The 23,660-nt window shown below is 31.3% G+C and overlaps 3 protein-coding genes across 7 annotated transcripts; 1 reads left to right on the top strand and 2 right to left on the bottom strand.

Moving 5' to 3' along the window:
* Positions 1–855: 855 nt before the first annotated feature.
* LOC107927753 (protein BLISTER) lies at positions 856–10,084 on the bottom strand. 3 transcript variants are annotated; one of them, XM_016858853.2, is made up of 14 exons: positions 9,624–10,084; positions 8,127–8,682; positions 7,371–7,987; positions 6,575–6,694; positions 6,332–6,397; positions 5,488–5,598; positions 5,026–5,102; positions 3,530–3,597; positions 3,295–3,408; positions 2,379–2,539; positions 2,175–2,243; positions 1,656–1,811; positions 1,390–1,500; positions 856–1,204 (listed from the first exon to the last, which is right to left on the bottom strand). In XM_016858853.2, the coding sequence occupies exons 1-13, from the start codon at positions 9,687–9,689 to the stop codon at positions 1,414–1,416; spliced, it is 2,268 nt and encodes a 755-aa protein (XP_016714342.2). In that variant the 5' UTR covers positions 9,690–10,084; the 3' UTR covers positions 856–1,204; positions 1,390–1,413. The 3 variants fall into 3 exon arrangements, with proteins under 3 accessions (XP_016714342.2, XP_016714344.2, XP_040944024.1); XM_016858855.2 differs by having other exon boundaries at positions 856–1,500; positions 8,127–8,408; positions 8,547–8,682; XM_041088090.1 differs by having other exon boundaries at positions 856–1,500.
* A 5,129-nt stretch (positions 10,085–15,213) lies between these two features.
* On the top strand, positions 15,214–16,590 carry LOC107927719 (anther-specific protein LAT52). Of its 2 annotated transcripts, XM_016858825.2 has the most exons (3): positions 15,214–15,456; positions 15,543–15,911; positions 16,303–16,590. In XM_016858825.2, exons 1-2 carry the CDS (start codon positions 15,264–15,266, stop codon positions 15,896–15,898), a joined length of 549 nt encoding a protein of 182 aa, XP_016714314.1. In that variant the 5' UTR covers positions 15,214–15,263; the 3' UTR covers positions 15,899–15,911; positions 16,303–16,590. The 2 variants fall into 2 exon arrangements, with proteins under 2 accessions (XP_016714314.1, XP_016714313.1); XM_016858824.2 differs by lacking the exon at positions 16,303–16,590 and having other exon boundaries at positions 15,543–16,035.
* Positions 16,591–21,727: 5,137 nt separating this feature from the next.
* LOC107927649 (uncharacterized) lies at positions 21,728–23,358 on the bottom strand. Of its 2 annotated transcripts, none has more exons than XM_016858759.2 (2): positions 22,927–23,358; positions 21,728–21,938 (listed from the first exon to the last, which is right to left on the bottom strand). In XM_016858759.2, exon 1 carries the CDS (start codon positions 23,303–23,305, stop codon positions 22,952–22,954), a length of 354 nt encoding a protein of 117 aa, XP_016714248.1. In that variant the 5' UTR covers positions 23,306–23,358; the 3' UTR covers positions 21,728–21,938; positions 22,927–22,951. The 2 variants fall into 2 exon arrangements, with proteins under 2 accessions (XP_016714248.1, XP_016714247.1); XM_016858758.2 differs by lacking the exon at positions 21,728–21,938 and adding an exon at positions 22,346–22,576.
* Between the last annotated feature and the right edge of the window lie 302 nt (positions 23,359–23,660).

Here is a 23,660-nt window from a genome sequence, read left to right as displayed (position 1 = left end):
TTTTAAATTTTTAATTGTTTCCAAATAATGAAATATTACCAGATTACATATTTCATTTATGTCGCCACTGTCCAGTAGAGCTGGTACACGACCACGTTTAACAACATAATAAGCATGATAGTTCATGATTAACACGATTAGTACTTATATTAATGATTAGGATTTTGACATATTATCTTGGTGTTAATGTTTACATGGTGAAACGAAAAAAAAAAAAAGAAACACTCAAAATTAAATGAATATTACGTATGCAGGTTTGATGAATTAATTCGAAGACCCAGATTTAAAAAAAAAAAAAAAAGAGAGAGAGAGAGAAAGAAAGGAGGCATATTTGGTTGTTTGATTAATGATACTGAACTAATGTTTATTTATTTAAAAAATGAACCAGGAGTTAATGGGTTCATGTAATCAAGCTAGACCATGCTTAAGCTCAAGTTCTAAAAACCAAAATAAATTATATGCAATAATCAGCAGATTAAAGTATCCAAATACATTATACGCAATAATCTGATTTTAAAAAATCCAAATTAGCAAAAAAGCAGATAAAATATCCAGAAGTTTGTACCGTCGATTTTCTATTGCTATCCCTAATTGAATTTGGTAAATAACAGAAGAAAATAAAAGCAATATTGGCAACAAGCAGAAATTTTGTACTTTTTGCAAGAGTATATGGGTAAAGAAAACTAATATCGAAACACGAATATGAAACCTGCTTGATATCCTCCTTTAAAAAATAATTAAACTATATCCCAGTTTAAACAAAAAAAAACATTACATTGTAAGCATCCTAAATATTTTTAATTTAAAATAGTAAGAATAATCAGCTAAATATTTTTTTAAAAAAGAACAGCAACATCAAATCAAATTTTGGCATGAAGTTTTAATTAAGTCTGAAAAGTATACAAGAGAGATTAGAAATTGCATCAACGGCCATCTTTTTTAGAGACCAGTAAGGATGTATCAACGGTTAATAGGCATAAGCACAGTCAAACAGACAGCAACAGAATCAACCGTTTTAAATTCTTAGTGCTCAAGAACCCAAAACTTGTTCATTACAAATCCAACGAATCCACACTCTATAAACTTAGGGGCCTCTTTTCCTATACCGTATGTCCTCTTAGTTCGTCTCGGCCCCGTGCAAAATTTGATCCTGAAACTGAAAACCATATAGCCCTGCGACAAGGGACTTCTTTATACCCTTCATCTATCAAACAATTGACAATTAGAGTTCACCAATCAATGGTAACACGATTAAGATAAACTCATCTTCCTTTCTAGTAAAAAGAATGGGTTGTATAACTGACTCGAAATTATTAAATATCACAAACCCCCTCACAATCACCAAAACGAGAGAAGGTAAACCGGAAAAAGGTATATGAAAGTTTGGACCTGTCTTGCCAAGATTATACGGATTCAGTATGAAAGCCGCTTGTTGGTTCTCTGTCTTGATGGCCCCCCAGGAAAGAGCTTCATTATCCATCCTAAAACCCTTTCCACCACCTAGGAGGAAATTAGAATATTTTTAGGATTTAAATGTTAGAAACCCCTAGATATTTCTGTTCAATTTTTGGGAATGGTTGAGTAAAACATGCTACTACAATCAGTTATGTTATAATAAGATCATATATATAGGGAGAGATAGAGAGCGGAGGTACCTCATCACCCTCATCTGCATACGGAGTATTATCATCAATTTTTCGAGGCTCAGGTTGTCTAGCCGGGATATACTCACTTGCCAGACTTTGAGCTGTCAGAAGCTCCAATCTTTGAGTTTGAACTTCAAGTTTCCTAGACAACTCCTCATTCACCTCCTTCATTCGATAATAACAATGATGAGAATAATCATTCATAGATCTAACATTTATGATAAGGTCAAAGGAGAAACAATCAAAACATTTGATGAGCCCTTGAAAAAGTTTGGATGAGAAATTGCTCATAACTTTGTAAGTACAAAAGACCGAATAGAAGGAAAAAGAAATACAGTTCACCAAGAAAACTAGTGAAGTATAATAATATTTACAAAAAACCAAGCCTTTAATGGCCCTGAATTGCACCTCAAGTTTTTCAATCTTTTTAGAAATTTTCTTTAAATTCTAATGCAATCCCTGGCAACAAGAACAGAATGAAACTATTACAAATACATGAGAATTACAACTATACATGTGGTACAATACCTTCAGCTTTGAACTTTGAGATAACTCGGATGACAAAGCTTGTGTCAGTTCTTCTTTCTCCAATCTTAACTGCAACAAGAAAAAGGTTGTACGATGATCGTGACAGCATAGTAGGCACCAATATCAACAATTTAATTTCTTGTTGGTCAAACAAGTAAAACATATAAAAGCCACAAGAAAATCTGAATCACGTAAAGAACCTACCTCAGAAATTAAAGAGTTAATGTTCTGAACCATTCTTATTTGATCAGGAGGAATGTGAACAGAAGAAACTTCAAATCCTCCATCCTCAGGCAGCAAACTCAAACTAGAGGCGTCATTACTGTTATTCAGTTCCTTGTCATCAGAAGTAGTTTCCGTGGTTGCTGCAAAAATTCAATAAACAAAATCAACATTAAACCAAAGGGCCATAGAAAATCAAAGCAACCTTAAAAAGGCACTATAACTACTACAATCGCTATCAGACTTCTCAGATTTGCCTTGAAGTACAGGAAGCTTGATGCAGTGCAACAAGTATATATATTTAATTTTCCTTTTAAGTAACTCAAACTCAAATTCAAATATGGATATGTCGATATTGGTCTGATTCAAAAACTTCCATTTTTTATTAAGTTCTCATATTTGTATATAGTATTGATCTGCTTATATCAATGCATACTATGAAGCATCTGTGATACGGATACATTACATCAAAGAGTTGAAGTAACTTATCCTTTATCCTGATAACTACCTCCTCCAAATCTTTCACAAGACCAACGCTTGCAATACATAAATAATAATAATATACCTAATCTCATGCAAGACACCTTCAAGACAGACCAAACCAAACCCTCAAATTAGAGATGATACATTATAGGCCTTCAAGAAGAAATTGTCTCTAAATCTCACTATGATTTCAATCCTATACTCAACTAGTGAGGGTAGGCCAATATTAAGTGAAAATTGACCTTGCAAAAAATTCATGTGACCCTTTGTCACAGACCAATAGTATGTTTTGAAATTGGGAATATGCTTAGCAGTTTCTAGCCATATGCAACTGGATTTCGATTCAGTAAAATAAGATATGGCAGTTTATTCATGTAGAAACCTTTAAAGGACCAAAAAAAAAAAAAACAATTACCAAGGTCTTCGGTTGAAGTCGACATATCCTTCTTACTAGCAGGATTCTTGATAGCATCAACAGACTTTCCGCTGAGGAAAGAGTCTCGTACTTTAGACTGGAGTACCTTCTTCTCTGCATTAAATGAATAAGAAAAATATATAGCAAGCATATGGCTATTATAGGAAAAAATATATAAAAACTTACTTTTAGTTAATACTATAATAACACACACTCATGAGATCAGCATACTTACCTTCTTGAAGAGCTTCAATAGTTGACAGCAAATCCTGACGGTCTTTCTCTAGGCTTGACATTTTCTTTCTGCAATATTCACAATGAATAAGATGCCCTCAAGTATCAGAGAACCCAACATGAAAGTATATTCAAACAAAAGTCTAATCCATGATAATATTATGGCAAATGAGAAAACCAATACCAAAGAAGTTCCTTGAGTAAAACTTCTAAAACTGAGAAATTACTAATTAATGAAAACAAAAGGAAAAGGTAAATTTTGTATGAAGGGTCCCTATACTATGCATTTTTTGTTGTTTTAGTCCCTCTAATTTGATTATGTTCATCCCTCTACTTTTCAAAATGTGTATTTTCAATCTTGATTCTTGAGGCCAATTAATTTTCCGTGAATTCCATCAAATAATTTGACGCGGCTTATTTTTTGAAGTATGTGGTGATGTGACATATACACCTTGACATTTTTTGTGCAACTGGACAAATATTATACATTTTCTCCCTTTCTTTTCTTAAAAGTGCAAAAATTGTCCAATTTAATAAAAAATGCCAAGGTATATATTTCCTGTCATTACATATAAAAAACAAATAAATAAATCATGTCAAATTATTTGATACAATTAACAACAAAAAAAAGTTTGCCTTGGGACTGACAATACACATTTAATAAAACAGAGAACTAGAAATGACCAATTTATAGTAGAGGAACTAAATCCACCAAAAAGGCATGGTATAGGGGTTTCTTATTGTAACTAACAAAAGCATGCTTTGTGGTAAAATGAGTGCAAATAAAAGTGACTTATTACACAAAATTGCAATCTGTTATCTTTAATGATTTTAATGCATCAGTTCAACACTTAATTACATGCAGAATTCTTGTCTTTTTGTTTCTTGTATTTCTTTTTGCATAAATATGTCATGACCACTTAATAGTAAACTTTAAATGGATAACTATATCGCAGACAATCTAAGCACCGGTTCAAAATGGCAACAATAACAATCTTCAATATGAGCATTACAATCTAGAAAATAACTTAGGAACAAAGAAGGAATCTATGATTGAGGAAACTACAGAGAAGCAATAAGAAATTGATCACAAGTCCTTTAGCAACAAATAAAAAGATATCTAATTATGAATTTTATCCCTCTATTTCATGAAACTAAAACGTTAGTCCCCTACTTTAACTTGTCAAAATATGGTCATTGTACTTTACAAAAATTGACAAGTTAGCCCAGTTGTTGGTAAACATGTGAACTTGAACTACTGATTTTTGCTAATTTGTTGCACATAAATATGCTACTGCTGGTTTTTACTAATTCCTAGCACATAAGTTGCTGAACAGCTCAGTTTAACAACAAGGTTTAACAGTGTTACTCAATTGGACTAATTTCTTAGTGTTCATAAAATATGAGGACCATTCTGACAAATTAGAGGGACTAACTTCTCAGATGCTGTAAAATAAAGGGACAAATTTCATAATTAGACCTAAAAAAAAAGCATACTTGAAAGAAGAAATTTCAGCCTGTGAGTTCTCCAATTGCCTCTCCAATTTTAGCTCATTTGACCTTAATCGAAGTGCCTACAGAAAGGATATTAAAAACATTTTAATCTAGCAGAAGACAAAAGTAATTTCACTCCAGTGTCAACAGAAATATATTCAATGGAATAAAGTAAGAAACTCCAAATGCTAATAACATCATATAAAACAAGCAAATAACAGGATCAAATCAACTATAAAAAAGGACTAGAGAGCCACTTAAGTTAAACTGGCACTTAAAAACTTTGCAGCTCTACTATACGTCCAAGAAACACCCTTCACATGTGGTATATATTACAACCATGCATATACGAACATGGCAGCTTACTGATCTTTCAGCATTATTATCAAGATTGATATATGTTCTATAATGAATAGAATGAAATTGGAGAAGGAAGAAAACCTTTACCCATTAAAACTTTGTTACCTTCTCTTCCAAACCAATGACTTCAGAAGCCAATATATTAGCACGTTCATCAGCTGCATTACATTCCAGTCGTGCATTTGCATATTCCATTTTAAAAGACTCGAGCTCTGCCTGCAATACCAAACACCAGACATAGCAAGAATAAAAAAAAGGTATACGCTGAAATAGAATGTTGTTGACGTTTTAAAAAGTATTTGTAACGAACTCCCTAACAATTTGAACATCACCAGACAAAGAACACAAGAGAATAAAATGCAGATCAGCATACATACAGCATAGCATTTTAAAATACAGCATAAAACTGAATTCATCCTGTGCAACATCCTTTGCAACAAAAGAAAACCATTCAAAACAAAGACTTATTGATTGAATCCAGGAAAAAATAGACAAGCTCCAGCCTTAAGGATCATTTTTATAGATAAAAAGTTATTAAGCATCTAACCTAAAACCAATAGGCAATAGGTTGAGAGGCCCAACCTGAATATAAAACCGAAACAAACCCAATATTTAATAACTTTGGGATAGCACTACTTAAGGCCCCTTCAAGTGTAGATCAAAGGGCATAGACATGGACAACCTCAAGAGGGTTCCTTGTACTGCATTTTTTGGTTAATGGGTACCACCAGAGATGCAATAGACAGCAGTAGGTATCTCAATTTTTAGATAGAACTTTATCTAAGCACAAACAAGTCTAAATCAATGTGCATATGTGCACACATGACACATGCCATACAAACACCATTGCATTAACCATATGACATAAAGTGGTATGTAGTTGTATGAGATTCAATTATTTCTAACAATTTGAAGTGACTACCAGTACCTAAATATAGTAAATACTAACCAGTTGGGCCTTGATTTCTTCTTGTAAGCTCTCCATGTCAGATTTTAGCCGGTTGACAGCGCTTCTCTGGGGAGAAAAGTAAATGTAAGATAATTAAGAGTTTTTTAAGAAGGATTGAGAATACAAATTAGGATAATGAAATGACAGAAAGTGCTGCAATGGAGAAGCACGATGAACTGATAAAAAAACATATCATGACCATGACAGCCGTTAATGCTGCTAATCTAATATTTGGAAACAAACCTGTTGGTTATAACTACCAGTCAAAGATGAATTTTCAGCAGCCAAAGATTCTGCTAATGTACGTGAGGCCTCAAGAGCTCGTTGCAGTGAAAACTTTTCCTGAGTCAAGTCTTCAATATGCTGCAGAATAAGGATGAATAGATTAAAAAAGCCAAGACAATGAACAGAGAAAACATTAATAAACAAAACCATTAGACAAATAACAAATGAAAAATTATAGTTTTCTACATCAAATTATCTGTGTGAGCGTATTAGGAGCTTCAAAACATACAACAATGTTTTCATTTCAACAGCTTCTTCGAGTTCCTTGACCAACCATTAGTATTAGCTTATCTTAAGAAACCAACATGGCATTAGGCTTGAAATGCAAAACAGTGCATTATCACTAAAATGCTCAAGAGTCTCCTTATCCTTGCCTCTTATATCCAAACCGAACAAAGCCTGGATCCAGCTCATGCACACCAAAAGACAAGATGGTAAACACAAGACACAGATCTAAGGATACAAATATACTCGTCCATTATATCATGGTTCTTATGGATAGAACAACATAGACTAGTAATAAATTGCATATATTATGGAATGTCAAATTGCATCAGATGAGTTAAATATAACCATGGATACTTATAATGGCATATTTCTAAGACATCAAAAAGTACACTTCAAAAAATGTTTATTTGTGTTACTAAGGAACTCGATATTACAAGTATAACTTGCCCAAGGGATGAACCATAAAACACAATAATTATTAGAAACCTGGACACAGTGGCACCTCAAGAATAGAAAATGTGACTACCTGCTCCAAAGCAGCAAAATCCTCATTCTGTTTGGTAGAGTAAAAATCATGCTTCTTCTCCAAGATATTCTCATTAGCAACAATCAGCTTTGAGAGGTCACCATTACTACTAGCAGGAGCTGAAAAATACCCAGAATACTCATTACCGCTAGGAAAATCAGAGAACCCAAGCTTGGAGTAAGTTCCTGCATTTCCAATCTCTGTTGATGGTCTCTCAAAAGGAGATGACCCCATCGTATTACTAGTGTTAAATTGTGAACTCTGGGATGCAAACACTTCCTTTGTAGGTTGATTATGTTGAAAAAGAGACCCAGAAGAAGCTCCAGATACATTGAGAGAATCAAGGAAAGATGGACGAGATCTCCTAGAACTAGTATCATTTGCAACTGAATGCAGTGGCGTGTGGCTTGAGGAACTTCTGGCATCAAAACTGAACTCTGATGATCCAGATGTTTGTATGGATGGAACATGCAAACTTGGAAAACCACCAGATGAACTACTGAATTTTCCTTCTCCAAAATCAGAAATCATAGGTTCCTTAAAGTCTCCAGTTCCTTGCAAGTTCTGCCCGACTTCAAGGATAGACCCTCTTCCACCTGAGGTAGATTGAGCAGAGTCTGCAATTAAGCCACAGAACATGCTATGCTGTGTCAGTTCCTCAGTAAAACAAAATGCTGAAAATATAGATAAATGGAAAGAAATTCTGGTCATATAATTTATAAAACAAGCATATTCAATATGAATATTCAACATTACCTTCAAATAAAGAAGATAGGGCATGGCTGCTACCTAGCAAGCTGCCTTCACTGGCCTTGCTTTGCAGTGAATTCTGTGGAGATATTTTACTAACAAAATTTTCAGAAGAAATAGGATTTAAAACTGTAGAAACCTTCGAATAGCCATCATCTTCTTTCGACCTGGGTTCTTGAAAGTCGTTACTCATATGTTCTGCCTGTAGGCTATCATTATACAATCGTCCAGCATTCCATGAAGCACCACATTTCTCATTTTCTTGACTTTTTGCATGTATGTGCACTTCTGTAGAGGACGAATTATAATTATTTGCCAAAGAAGATGGGAAAGCATGCTTGTTGTTTGATTTAACTTCAGTTGCTTTATTGTTGTTAATTATTTTTACAGAAGAGAGATTGGGTCCATCAGATGTAGCAGCACCACCTGAGTCAATAACCTGCACGTGTTCAGTTTCTAATTGCTGTTTTTCATTTAAGCTAACATCAGAAACATTGGTTTGGGAGGTAGGTGCTGCCTTCTTGGCTTTCTCAGCTGCTTTTTTCTTACGGAATTCCTCCAGCTGCAAGAAAGGAGGGATCAATTGTAACAGTACTTGGTAAACATACTCTAAATAATTATTCGTTCATTTTCAAAAACCCATTATGTGCTAAAATCTAACTGAAAACTTTTATCATAAGCATAAATCCAGAGTAAAAATTATACAAAATCCAATAAATGGACGGTTTACGAGGATATTAACTTTTCAAACTATGTAAAAGGCGCAGCATTCAAAGACAAAACATAGAAATCTAGAATGGGAGTTCTTTTTGTTTACCAGCCCTAGTTAGTAGAACATGAATGACTACTAAAAAGAATCAAAAGAAGAGTTCTAAACAACCAGAACAGATTCAACATATCACAAAATAGAAGTAGAAATAAGACACTTCACTCAGGCACAAACGCATATAGCCAACCTTAAACTGCAATGCTATCGTTATGCAACTTAAATACACTCTTCATCTAAAATCACTGTTATCAGAGTGTCAAATGCAGTGAAGCTTCTTCATCTTTTCCAGCTTGAATACAAACAATAGCACGTAATGACAAAAGTGAACTCTCAAATCCAATTTAAGAAGAAAAACCAAAAAACATTGGTCATATTTTTAGCTCCAACAGCATCACCTTTGGCAGTTGCAAAGATTTAAGGCATAAAAGCATTGAAATTCCCAAAAGGTGTAATCTAACAAAATAATTGATTCCATATACCATCAATTCCAGACATGATCTACCAAAGCATTGCAAGAAAATGCAAATATACTACAGATCATATATGAAAATACCAAAATAGACCGTCAATTTTAGTCCTATTCCGAAATCGATATCCTAAATAGCTGACTATATATGCCTGAAATTTTTAACAAGTAACCAAATCATTTACCAGATCTAAAATCATATTTCAAAACAGAAAGAAACCATCAAATCAACCGATAAAGGGAAAAAATTAAGAACAAAAAGATGTACCCGGCGCTTCCCAGCTTCTAGATGCTCTTGTTTCCGTGAAGAAGGCAAGGCCTGAGCCGACGCCATTCCTCAAAAACCCCGTTCACAATCTCCTCAATATAACGATTTTATCCCCCAATTTTAACCCCCATTAATTCACAAAAGTAATTACAAAAAACTCAAATCAATTAATTCTCAAGTTCAGCGACAAAACTTCCACAAAGAATCCCCCGCCTCTCTCCCCCCTCGAAGCAGATCAACAAAAACGAGATTCGAAAAATAAGCAAGAAAAAAGATTACGAAATTATTTGCAACAGTTAAATGAATTCCAAAATTTCGAAATAAAAACAAAAAAGAAGAAGCTAAAATTGAACGAAAAACAGAAAACAAAATTGAAACAAACAAGAAAGAGGAGGCGGGAGGTCCGATCAGATCAGAGAAAGGAGAGCTGGTTTATTATTATTATTTATTTTTGAATTCTTATTTCTTGTTAATATTGAAGCGTGGGAAATTTATTTTCCGTTTTTTTTTCTTTTTTGGATTTTTTTCAAATTAATTTGGGAAAACCACACTAATAGTCACGCAACTATTAGTAATTTTCCTTTTTGGCTACCTAACTATGAAAAATTATAAAATGGTCACTCAACTATTAGTAAATTTCTTTTTTGGTCACCTAATTATGAAAAGTTACTAGTCATCCAAGTATTCAATTTTGTCTTTTTTGTCACCAACTAGCTAATGGTAATAGCTTTTAAATTTTGTATAATAGTAACTTTAACCCCGCAACATTTACATATTGTGTAAATTTAGTTTTGATTCTAAAAAATCTAACCTTCAACATTTATATATTGTGTAATTTGATTTTTTTTTTGTAACCTTCACTTAAAAAGCTAAAAAAACACATATATAAACTAAATTTGATTGGAAATGTATAAAAAATGAAACACTCAAAAATCTAATATAGTAATTTTCATCTTTTCTCATTCTTTTAAAATTAACCCACAATGTCACAAAGAAAAGTAAAATTGCAAAAAGAAATATCAAATATCACAATGTGTAAAATGTTGAGGGTTAATTTTTTTTTAAATTCAAAACTGAATTGACATATTTATAAATGTTGAGGACTAAAATTGTTATTATGCCAATTTTAAAAGCTACCCCTATTAGCCGGTAGAGGGGCTCATGGGCCGGGCGTCCTGGCCCGGCCCGATAGTCCACCCGAAATATGGGAGGGTTCGGGTAAAAATATAGGCCCGAAATATGGGTTTGGGTAAAAAAACGAGGCCCATTTAGAAAACAAGCTAAGCCTCAGGCACCACTTTTTTTGGCCCGGGCCCGGCTCGGCCCGAATATAATAAATTTTTTATTTTTTATTTTTTTTAATTTTTAAAATACTGTTTTTTATTTTTTATTAAAATAATTTTTTGGTGTTTTATAAAAAAATGGGCTGAGCCGGGCCTGGCTTGGGCCTAGGAATTTTTTCTCGAGCCGGGTCTGGACAAAATTTTAGGCCCGTATTTCGAGCCAAAATTTTTTTAGGTCCGACCCGACTAGACCTGTCCATGGGCCAGGTGGCCCGGCCCGACGGCCCGCCCGAAATATGGGAAGGTTCGGGTAAAAATATAGGCCCGAAATATGGGCTTGGGCAAAAAACGAGGCCCATTTAAAAAAATGGGCCGGGCTCGGGCTCAACTTATTTGGCCCGGGCCCGGCCCGGTCCAAATATATTAAATATATATTTTTTATTTTTATTTTTTAATTTTAAAATATTTTTTGTGTGTTTATTAAAAATCGGGCCGGGCCGGGCCAGGCTCGGGCTTATTCTTTTTCCCGGGCCAGGCCTGGGCAAAATTTCAGGCCCATATTTCGGGCCGGGCCCGGGCCTAAGAGTCGGGCCAAAAATGTTTTTCGGGCCCGGCCCATGGACAGGTCTAGACCCAACCCATGTGCACCTCTATTAGCCGGTGACTAAAAAAGACAAAATTGAATAGTTGTATGACCATAATGTAACTTTTCATAATTGGGTGACTAAAAAGAAAATTTACTAATAGTTGAGTGATAAATGACCAAAAAATAAATTTATTAAGTCAGGTGGCTAAGAGAGAAATTTACTAATAGTTAAATAATTCTAATGGTAATTATTATTACTTTTGTCATAATTCCTTTTTGTATTGTTTTGGCCTACAATCTTCAAATTTTAGTCAAATTAATTTCTTAAAAAATTTTGAATGAATTGCTAAAATTTTAACAACACTAACTTGACATTTCACATGTAATTCATAAAAATTTTATAAAATAAATAAAAATTATTAAAAATGTTCATAAATTTTTTTTAAAAAATTATTCATATCAACAATGAATTATATACAAATTTCCATGCCTACGTTAATGTTGTTAAAATTTTAATAATTCAACCAATTTTTTTGTTTGAAAAAATTTTGATTAAATTCTAGATTTTGAAAATGGGATGAAATTAAGGGCTAATTTTGTGATTTATATCCTCTTGTTTTAGTGACTTGATTGATTAAGAATGGGTTAATACGTAATTTGCCCTCTAAATTTGTCTAAAAGTACTTAGTTGGTACCTGAACTTGTATTTATCAACCAGGTTGGTACCTTTACATTAATACAGTTAGTTCATGCTAACGTGACACTGATAACCAATTTGATGATGACATGTGGCAGCCTCTTGACATGTCACGTGGTGAACATAAATTAAAAAATAAAAATATATAAATTAAGAAAAAAATGTATAATTTTTGTTTCACATCAAGAATGAAACTAGACATAATGTTGTCCAGATATATATGAATCTAGAAAACTATTTGTCTAAATTCTACTTGTTAGTAAATTTATATGTTTTTAGTTTTTTATAAAATATCGGGTTATTTATATTATTATTACTACTATTTTTATTGTTTCGAAATATAAAATATATAAAGTGTTAAAAATGTTAAAATAGATAAATTAATATATATATAATTTTTCACATCAAGAATTAACTTACACGGATAGTTGTTCATATTCAAATGCATTTAGACAACCATTTATCCAAATTCATTATAAATGTGCTTTTTAGTTGTTTTATATATTTATATACATTATAAATATTTAATTCTTTTATATATTTTTACAATTTTAAATTTTAAAATTTTTATTGATTTATATATTATATATCATAAATTTCTATATTTTTTAAAATACTATAGGCTTTTTATATATTTTTTAATTTTTTAATTTATGTGACATGATATAGTGAGAGGTTGCCACGTTTCACCACCGAATTGGCTAATAGTATTACATCAACACAAACTAATGATGTTAGTGCGGATGTACCAACTTAAGTGACAAAATATAAGTTCTGGTACTAATTAGGTAAAAATATTTAAGTAGCGATTAAGTACTTTTGAACAAATTTAGTGATAAACTACATATTAACCTATTACGAACATGTTTAAGGGTCTTATCGTCCAAAACTAAAGTTTGTTTGATATTTGAGAGATTTTGGCCCAAATATAGGTTTTGATGGAAAATTGCACTTATCTAAAATATACGAGTTTAACTAAAGTTTCATAATTTGACTTATTTTTTAATTTTATATATTATGTAGTGTATATCGAATGAAAAATAAATATGTTGTTATAAATGTTTTATTGTTATAGAATTGGATGTCTACTAGAATAAAAAGTTTGACGTATTTTAGGACTATAATGTCTATTAGGAATAAAATTTTATTTCATTTACATTTTTTATTTTCATAAATATAGACTTTAGGGAAGCATAGTAAGTATCGTATTGATAGTAAAATTTATAGTTCTCTTGATTCTTCTATTTCTTTGGTTCTTTATTTTCGCTATTAATTATTTATTTTATAACACATTATCCAAGCGATGATTCTCGATTTTTTCTTCAAAATCTTGAGGTGAAATTTATTGTTTCCTCTATTTGTTCTCAGAATCTCATTCTTTGGGAAGAAAAATAAGTTGATAGCCAAACGAAAGAAATAAAAATTAATAAATAAATAAAAACAATTGTAGAAGGGGTAGGGCTGTAAATAAATTGAGTTTAAACGAATAAGCATATGTCCATGCTCGTTTGTTTATTTTTAAGTTTGTTCGTGTTCAGTTTGTGTTCGCAAAAATTTCAATTTTTTTGTTCATTGTCATTTATTTAAAATTATGTGTGTTCATGATCGTTTGTTTAATGTTCACGAACATATTCATTTAACTTAATCGAACATGTTCACGAACATTAAACGAACATATTCATAAACATATAATTGAATATATTTACGAACAATGTTAATGAGTAATAAACAAACAAACAATAAATACATACACGCCCAAATATTATTTTAATATTTTTATAAGAAAATATTATTAATAAATAAACGAGTCAATAAACGAGCTTATTCGTCAATATAAACGAACCGAACACACTTCTATTCGTGTTTGTTCTTTTATTAAACGAACATAAAAAATTTATTTATACTTATTTATAACTTAGTAAACAGATATAAACGAACGTTATACAAACAGTTCACAAACAATTCATCGAATGGTGTGTTGATTTACACCCATAAAAAGGCAATATTTGACCTAATGCATAAGAACACCCCAAAGATCAACCTTACTTGCTTTTCTAGCACGAAAACGTAAAGATTGTGGGCCAAGAAAATCTTCTCAAAGAATTTGGCTTGATTTTTTTAATGCTAAGTGCAATAAATTTATAAATTTATAAATTGTGAGATTAAATTTTTTTTATTCGAAGATCATATTTATTCTTCGAACTTTTAGACATAAGATGAAAGGGTTGTAAGAAAATATTTTAGGTTTAGATTAGCTTTAATTCTAATTCATGATTAATTATAATTAATTTAATTAACTTGTTTTATTTCGATCTTTTTGAGAATGGTGAAAGATTTGATTTCAGCATTGATTTTAGTTCTAGATTTCAGATTTATTGAACAAAATTTAGATTGGTAAGTTTTTTTTTATTGTTTTGAGATTTATCTTTTTTTTATTGTTGTTTTTTTCAACTATAAATAAATCTCAAAACTATACATGAACTATGGCTTAATATGTAATTGTATACATAAAATTTTGATTCGATCCAATTCTTGTAAATTATAGACACGATTATTAATTTAACATCATTTTATGTTTATATATTGCATACTTAAATAATTATATTTACTCAATATAAAAATAAATTTATGTGTTTATTTCTTTAAATGTGTATGGTTAAATCAAAATTAAAGATTCGAGTATACGTTTGAACCACAATTAGAGTTTTACGTGTATAATTGCACCAAATTAAATTAGTTCATGTATCAACTGCACATTAATTAAATCAAAATTCATGTATAATTTTGAGATTTATCCCTTTTAATAATTATAAGTTTAACTTTTTTTTGTTTTTTTTTAATCAATAATTTTTGTGAAACCATCTCTTTATTTAATCAATTATTAAGAAATAATTAAGAATGAGAAAGCAGCGAGTCTCTCTCCTAACAGCAACCAACCAAGTCCCTAAAAATAGAGAAGTTGAATAACAACCCTAGCCCAGACTAAGTAAATCCCTCTCTATAAATTTACCATTTTTAACAAGCTTTGATAAGTTAAGAAAGAACAAAAGGTTTATAGAAAGAAAGAGAAAGAAATGGCAAAAGCTTCTGTGATCTCCCTTCTTTCCTTATTTATTTGCATTTTCTCCTCACTCAGCTTTGCCTATGCTTCAGCTCCAGCTCCAGCTCCATCGTCCAATCAACAAATGAGATTCGAGGTCTTAGGTCATGTTTATTGCGACACTTGTCGTGTTGAATTTGAGACATCTATCAGCGAACCTATTCCCGGTATACGATCTAATGTTTTAATTTTAAACGAAATAATTAGGTAGACCAAAATATTTAAATATATTTACTATCTATATAATTGGCAGGTGCAACGGTGAGGTTAGAATGTAGGAATCGTACCGACGAAAAGATCACCTATCAAAGTCCAGAAATAACGGCTGGTGATAAAGGAAACTATAAAATCCAAGTGACGGGCGATTATGAAGAATCAGATTGTGATGTAATGCTAGTGAAGAGCCCCAGAGCAGATTGCAATGATCCCACCGAAGAGTGGAGGAAAGCAAGGGTGGTTCTCACCACATTGGATGGGGTTTCGGGTGAAATTCGCTTTGCCAACAACCTTGGGTTTAAAAAAAAGGAAGCTCTTCCCGAATGTACCAAAGTTTTAACAGAAATGGGTTACTTTGAACTTCAAAAAGAACTTGGAAGCGAAGCTGTTTGAGGAAATATGTTGGGTAAGTTGGACTTTTTCCATGAATTGGATAATTATGATTATCCTTATGTATATTCATAATTTATTCAATTGTCTACTAATAAACTCATGAAAGAAAAAAACCCTACTTTCTTAGCTTTTTAAAACTATAAACCTTCAAAAGTAGCCGAAGAGATCTTTTAAATTAAAATTTCAATAAAGAAATATATATTTGTATCAAATTTTAAATATATTTTAATTTAAAAAGATATTTTAATCGATCACAGTTTTAGGGTTAGGTCTTTTATTACAAAAAAAAAAATTCAAATTAAAATTGTAATAAATAAATCATCCTTAACCTCCTCCTTCCCTCAAGACCAATAATGGGTAGTACGAGAATATTCACTTGATCACGCCTTTCGACTTGATCTTAGGTCTTGACTCACTCTCCGTGGACGAACCTTGTGGAGGAACCCTTGGGTTTTCAAGGCATTAGATTCTCACCAATGTTTATGTTACACAAGCTGACATTCTTACTTTCGTTTCGTCTATTCCTACTCTCGTGAGTGCTTCCCCTAAGATAGAACACTCCCCTACCGATGCATTTTTACATCCCACAGCTTCAGTAGTTCGCTTAGCCTCATTCGCCTTCGGCGCGTTCACATTATAGTTTTTTGCCAGAAATATTCATTTTAAGCATTTGTTTTCACATATGATATAAATTATTCTTTTAGTCCTGGCTTTTTAAAATTATATTAGATAATTCTTTATACTACCAAATTTTAATCTTACATTGTCTAATGAACACTCTTATATAAATAAATGTAAATTTCTTCACTATTTTCATAATTTTTTTAAAATTTCTTCTTTGAAGAAATTGATAAGAAGGAACTTATAGTTTAAAATTATTTATATATAATAAATATTATATAAAAGAGAGAATAATATTTCTATTGGGTCAAAATATTCTAAAATAACCATTTAATTTTTGTTTTATTATTTTCAGTCTAAAAAGTTTTTAATAAACATCCTTAATATATTTTTTAAAAATATACTAGAACTACTATTTTCATACTAATTAGAGAATATACTTGTAAGTTAACTTTTTCACTATTATCATTAAAAATTAATTTTAATCTCGAATTGATAAGAGAACACTACCATATTATCGTATTAATAAAACACATTTAGTCACCAAAAATCAGTAAATGATTATGTGCAGATATTATATATAACAAATATGAATTAATGAAATCTTTATATATGCACTAAATTCTAGTATGTGTAAATATATATAATACATATCAGATTGTTTGACTGGGGCTATCTCTTCATGGGAACTCTATGAAACAATCAAAAGTGGGCATGGATTGTGGACTAACTATAGAATATAGATGGCTCACGGGGGATATAAATTTTAGGGATAATTTTAAATTTAGTCCTCAATAGTTATATTTTTCGTCAATTTGATTATTTTTCTTTTTTAGTTAAATTTGGTTCTTAATCATTCAAAAAGAGCCAAATCATTTTTTTAACGAAAATATTGATTAACTTTAAATTTTTAACTATATTGACATGACAACCTGATACTTCATGTTGACACGATATCATTTGTTATATATATCAAGCCACAAATAATTTAAAAATTATAATATAAAAAAATCAAAAAAATAATTCAACTTTTTCTAAAATGTTGATAGTCAAATTTGACTCTTTTAAAAAAGTTAAGAGTCAAATTTAACTAAAAAAAGGAATTAAATTAACAAAATATGTAAATGTTAATAACTAAATTTATCACTATGTTAATAACAGTTTACATGTTAATTTTTTATATTTCGTAAATTATAATAACTAAATTATGATAAATTAATGTAAAAAATGATTTTTTTTTATTTTTGTAAAATAAGAAAATCAAAATCAAACCAATATATTCTCTTTTAGTTTTCCCATTGATCATAATAGTTGAAAAAAAGAACAAAACCAGATGTAACGAATTTCTTTCTTGGATAGGCCATGAATTAGGGTTTTGAGCCTACTCTTGATCCCATGAAAAAACTATTCAAAAGAGTGTTGAGCCTCATTTCTCTGCGACAACAATAGTAGTGTTACATTAGGCACTAAAATGTAATTATAAAAACTAAAAATTCTATCGCATATTCGTGTAAAAATTATATATTTATAATATAAATGTATATTTAAAAATAACATATGGTAAATAATGAAATGTTGATGATATAGGTGAAATCATGTGTTCTATCACACGTGTATGCATATATTAAATTATTTTTTAATTATATATAAAAGTATGAAAATACAAAAATACCTTATAATAATATAAAATGTTCAAAATGTAATTTTTAATATTTTTCTGGACTGAATCGGTATTAAAATAGTGGTATAAATAAAAGGTATCCATAAAAATATATATTTTACCTTTGTATTTTAGTGAAGTATGGGATTTAATTTCTTTACTTAAAAAATTGAAGGATTGAGAAGGGAGAAGTTGGGATAGACTCAAAGTTAAGGCATAAAGCCTTAATATAGTAGGGTTGAGGGGCATAGTTTTATCCCATGTTAATGTGGGAATTTAACTAGTGAATTAAAGGATTTTTAGATGGGTATTTACTTTTAGTATGGTGTGTTTAGTTTTATATTTGTCTCATGTCGTTATGGTATTATTATATTATTTAATTTTATCGTCACCACTATTTTTACAATAATTACAAGTAAATATACCGTCCATCTAAAAAAGTCCTAAATAACAATCCATAAAATAACCTATTTAGACTTATTTGATGATATAAACCCATTACACTACCTAATATTTCCTATAACCATCCGAAGTTGGTTCGAGGCTTTGAGTAGGCACAAAGAAAAATTTCTATCATTTCCCCTTTAAACATGGCCCATTACGAGCCAGTCATATCGACCAAACAGCCTTAGGACCCCTTTGAATGCAATGTTCAGTGTCATTGTGGTGTGTTTAGCACCATTTTTCTTCGATTACCGTGCAAATCTTTGGATGATCTAAGTCTAGTGTGCTTTAGACACTGGGGGTTGAATTTCTCACTGAAGGTAAATAGGTTCAGTTACTTCACTGGACCCTCATTTTACAAATTTATTCTCTCTTTTTTTTTTATTCATTTCTATTTCAAATAATGTGTATATATATATAAGGTCTTTTTATAGTATTTTTCATTTGTTTCAAATAATCATTAAAAAATTTATTAAAATTTATTTACCATTTAATATGTAAGAAATAATTAAAATATTCATATAAATATTAAATATATAATAGAATATAAATATAAATATAATAATTATAAAAAAGTAAACATCTAATAAATAATTTAAATTAATTATATAATTAATTAAAATATTTATAATAAAATATCGGAAGATATATTTTAAATTTTATTAAATGAATTTATAAATTCACATATTTTTAATAATTTTGTAAAAGTAGAATAATTTTAAAAAATTCTATTATATATTATGTCTAATCTAATGTTCTTAATAGTCATTTTTTATTCTCACCTCACCACTATTAAAAACAATAATAAAAGTTATTATATATTTATTTTAATTAAAAATAAATAAATAAAGGTTATTTTTGTAAAACAATTCTCCATGTAATTTTGCTCCCACTAGAGCATAAAGCATGAGTCAAAATTGAGGGGTGTGGTGCAATTCAACTATTCCACCACACTTCACCATATGTGTAAAAAGGGAGTTATTTCACTGTTTAAAAAGCATATACCCTATTGATTCCATCTTATCATGGGTGAAATGGTATCCAAAGGGAGCCTTAATCACTTCATGTGCACTTGTTTTAATCAAGTCATATTGATGCACTTAATGAGTTCGACATTCAGGAAGGAAGAGTCTATAAGTTGAAAGATAAAAGAGCACATCTTAAACCAACCCCCCCTCTCTTTCTATCTATACATATAGTTAAGAGTCAAGTAGAAAGCAATGTGGGTGTTTGGTGTAAAACCATCATTTCATTCCGAAGCCTCAGTATTACTTATCTCAGAAATCATTAAGCAAGACGGATATGCAGATAGTGACAGTTTATCCAATCTCATCTCCCAACCAGAGCAGCTTTAGAATCCATCCATCCTTATGAATCCCAAGTCAACCACTTTCTTCACTAACACATCCACAAATGCCCAAAATCTCAGCTTCAACCCACAACAGATGGCATTAAAAGGGTGATCATTAACACTGCCTCCCCAGCCATAGTGACCATGCAGATGCAGTCAGCCACCACTCCTTCCACACCCTTCAATATATACTTGTTTGATGCCATAGTAACACGTCTTCTTTTCTTGTGGTTATTAGTAAATCAATCTATTATCAAATCGATTTACAAAGTAGCCATAATTTAGGAATCACGATTAATTTAGAAGACAAGAAACCACCAACACTTAACAGGTGAGCAAAATTTGATCCACTTAACAAACCTGTTCATTTAAGTGGTTTTATTGGTCTAATCAATTATGGTCTCGATTAAATTATTATTAAAATTCTGAGCTGATAAACTTAACAGACTTAATATATGCTATTTTTATTTATTTTAAATGTATTTATTATATATAATATCACCTAGATATATATATTTTATAACATTATATAAGAAAAAAAAGTAGGTTAATCAACTTAATCAAGAAATCGATTAAGTTGGTTAAGCGACCATCGATGAATTCAATTAAAGTTGGAGATAATTGACTAAATTAAATTTGAGAAACGAATTGAACTAATGGAAAAAAAATCGAAAACTTAATAACAAAGATGTTTAGTGCATTGGATTTTGAGGGATGCTGCTATTCCTATGCTATGGAATACTTAGAGCAACTCCCGTGTCAATCACTTCCATTCCTCTTGTTAGAGCATCTGTAGCACTCATAGCTACAACTCTTAACTCGATTATTTCTTAATAATTGTTGTACCTCACAAGTTACATTAATTTGTTGACCAGCGGTATCTCGACCCTTAACTACTAGAGCGTTGTAAATATTATGCATCTTGCCCGAGGGAAAGGCTACATCCAATATTGGACCGATGATTTGAGAAATACGCCCCAGATTTCTCCTGTTGTTACTTTCTTTTTGAATAATTTCATTATAGATTTTGATCATATCTGCTCTTTTTGAAATAATGTTTAGAACTACTCATAATCCCTCATCAACACATAAATAGAAAGATAATGTACTTCAACATACTCAAACCCAACCAATTTTATATATAGTTTTAATGGTAATGATAGTGATAATAGTAATAATAATAAATGCAACATTAAAGATACTTTCTTTCGTCAACTAAGTCATTGGTGATTCAAGTCATTAGTTGACATCTAATCTTGAGTTTCAACATTGATCATCCCAATCCTATATGTCGGCTTTATTGATTCAGGACCCTTTTGAATGGACATGCCTTTACTTGTGGTTAGTGTAAAAACAATGGTGACGTTGAGATTAGATACTGTAATAATACTGTACCATTAGATAAAAAAACTAAATGCACCGCACTAGAAGTAAACGTCCATCCAAGAGAATCATAGTCAATTAAAATTCATTCACAAACTTAACTTAATATATATGATTTTGATTTATTTTTAATATATTTATAAATATATTTAAATACATTTTCATAATATATAAAAAATAAATTGGTTAATCGAGCACCGTTAAGTCAATTCAATTAGGTTGGGTAAGCCTACCCAATCAATCATTTAGATTATTATTGGAGATTGTTGGTTAAGTACATTAAATTCAAAAAGCTGATCGAATTGATTGAAAAGATGGAAAACTCACACCTATATTCTTAGTGGCAAAGATGTTTGGGGCATGGTGGTGAAGCTTTTAAGTGAGTGATCTTATTTATATATAAATATATGAGTATATATAGTGTATGTGTGTGCATGCACTTTACATTGATCCTCTAATAAATTCTGACTTAGATTTGTGTAACACAATTGCCAAGATCTACAGTGGAAGTCGACATATCCTTCTTACTAGCAGGATTCTTGATGGCACATCAACAGACTTTCCACCGAGGAAATAGTACACTGAAATAGAATGTCAACAACATTTTAAAAAGTATTGTGACAAACTTCCTAACGATTTGAACATATCATCAGGGAAAGAACACAAGAGAATAAAATGCAGATCAGCATACATACAGCATAAGCCTGAATGCACCATCCTTTGCAACAGAAGAAAACCATTAAAAACAAAGGACTTATTGATTGAATCCAGGAAAAAATAGACAAGCTCCAGCTTCAAGGATCATTTTTAAATCCAAAAAATAACATACAACCTGAGCCTGTCATGCAAGAATTATATAGTAATTTATATTATGAAAAATGCAAGCTCCATGTGTGGTACCTTGCTTGGTCACTAGATGTCAGATAGCTAAAACTGTTAACTTGTATAAAAATATGTATCAAGATAGGGCATCTATGAACAAATGGGGTTAAAAAAGACTCCATTTATAATTAATATCTGGTGAGTGACACTTAGCACAAAACTGAAGCAAAAACTATGATGCCAGTACACACTACAATCTCTTCCAATTTCTGTCTTTTCTTCCTGATCAAACTGGCCTCTATGATGCCAGTACACACTACAATCTCTTCCAATTTCAGTCTTTTCTTTTTGATCAAACTGGCCTCTTCAACAGTTGTGGTGAAACCAAACATATCCACTGTGTAGAAAGAAACAAGTTGTCAAAACTCGGAAGAACGGACAATTACAGTTAGGGCAAGACAGCAGTAAAATGATGTCCTTGGAGCAAATTCAGCATGTTTTGCTGCACGCCTCAAAATTCTACTAAAATTTAGGTGGATTATTACAATGAATTATGAAATAAACAAAATAATGAAATTTGTAAATTGGCTTAAATTCTAAACCAATTCAAGTGTTGAAATATAGAATCATATTCAAAGCCCAGACAAATTGGATTTAGATTACAACCAAAGTAGAAAAGAAAACCTAATTCAAGCGGTGCAATTATTAAAACCCAAAAAAAGAAAAACATAAGGAACTCAAACTGACCAGAAGATTGAGGATGGTTGGAAGATCACTTGCTATTGTCATTTTTGTTAGTGTCGGAGTCATTTTTGTTCTTGTCGGAGTTGAAAGAGGGGAGGGGATTAGAGCCTTTGATGACCCAACCGAGGGCGAAAAAGGAAACCCCAGCAAGAATAGCGGTGCCCCAGGCGTGAGAGTACCAACGACTGTACTGCCGGATGGCGTACCTCCATTGATCTCGTAGGGTAGAAGGGTCAGGGTTAGTGAGGTCGGGTGGGTTGGGGAAACGGACCCTTTGATGGCCCGAGAAATCAGAGGCGGCGTTGCTTTCGATTTCTGGGATTGATTTATTAGGAGAAGAAGGGAGGTTTTGATGGGATTGAGGCTTCTGATTTTCTGACATGGTTACTGCTTAGAAAAGCAAAATCTTTGTTTGAAACAAACATTAAAGATTCCAATTTATCTTCCACGCTTCTAAACTAGAAGTGTACATGGGCTAGACTAGGCTAAAAAAAAGTTTTAGCCCGCATCCTAGGCTTGAATTCGGCCTGATTTGAAATATGGGTCTAAAATTTTATCTTAGCCCGGCTTGGAAAAATTTTTTAAGCCTGAACCTAGTCCGACCTGACCTTTTTTAATAAATACTAAAAAATTATTTTTAAAAAAAGTATTTTAAAAATAAAAAATAAAAAATATATATTTATTATATTTGGACCGAGCCGGGCTAGGCCAAAAAAGTAGTGCCCGAGGCCCGGCCC

This window comes from Gossypium hirsutum, chromosome D02 (genome assembly GCF_007990345.1).
Source record: "Gossypium hirsutum isolate 1008001.06 chromosome D02, Gossypium_hirsutum_v2.1, whole genome shotgun sequence".
NCBI classification, from domain to species: domain Eukaryota; kingdom Viridiplantae; phylum Streptophyta; class Magnoliopsida; order Malvales; family Malvaceae; genus Gossypium; species Gossypium hirsutum.
The sequence above is the reverse complement of the archived record's forward strand: the minus strand, read 5'-3'. Positions and strand labels throughout refer to the sequence as shown.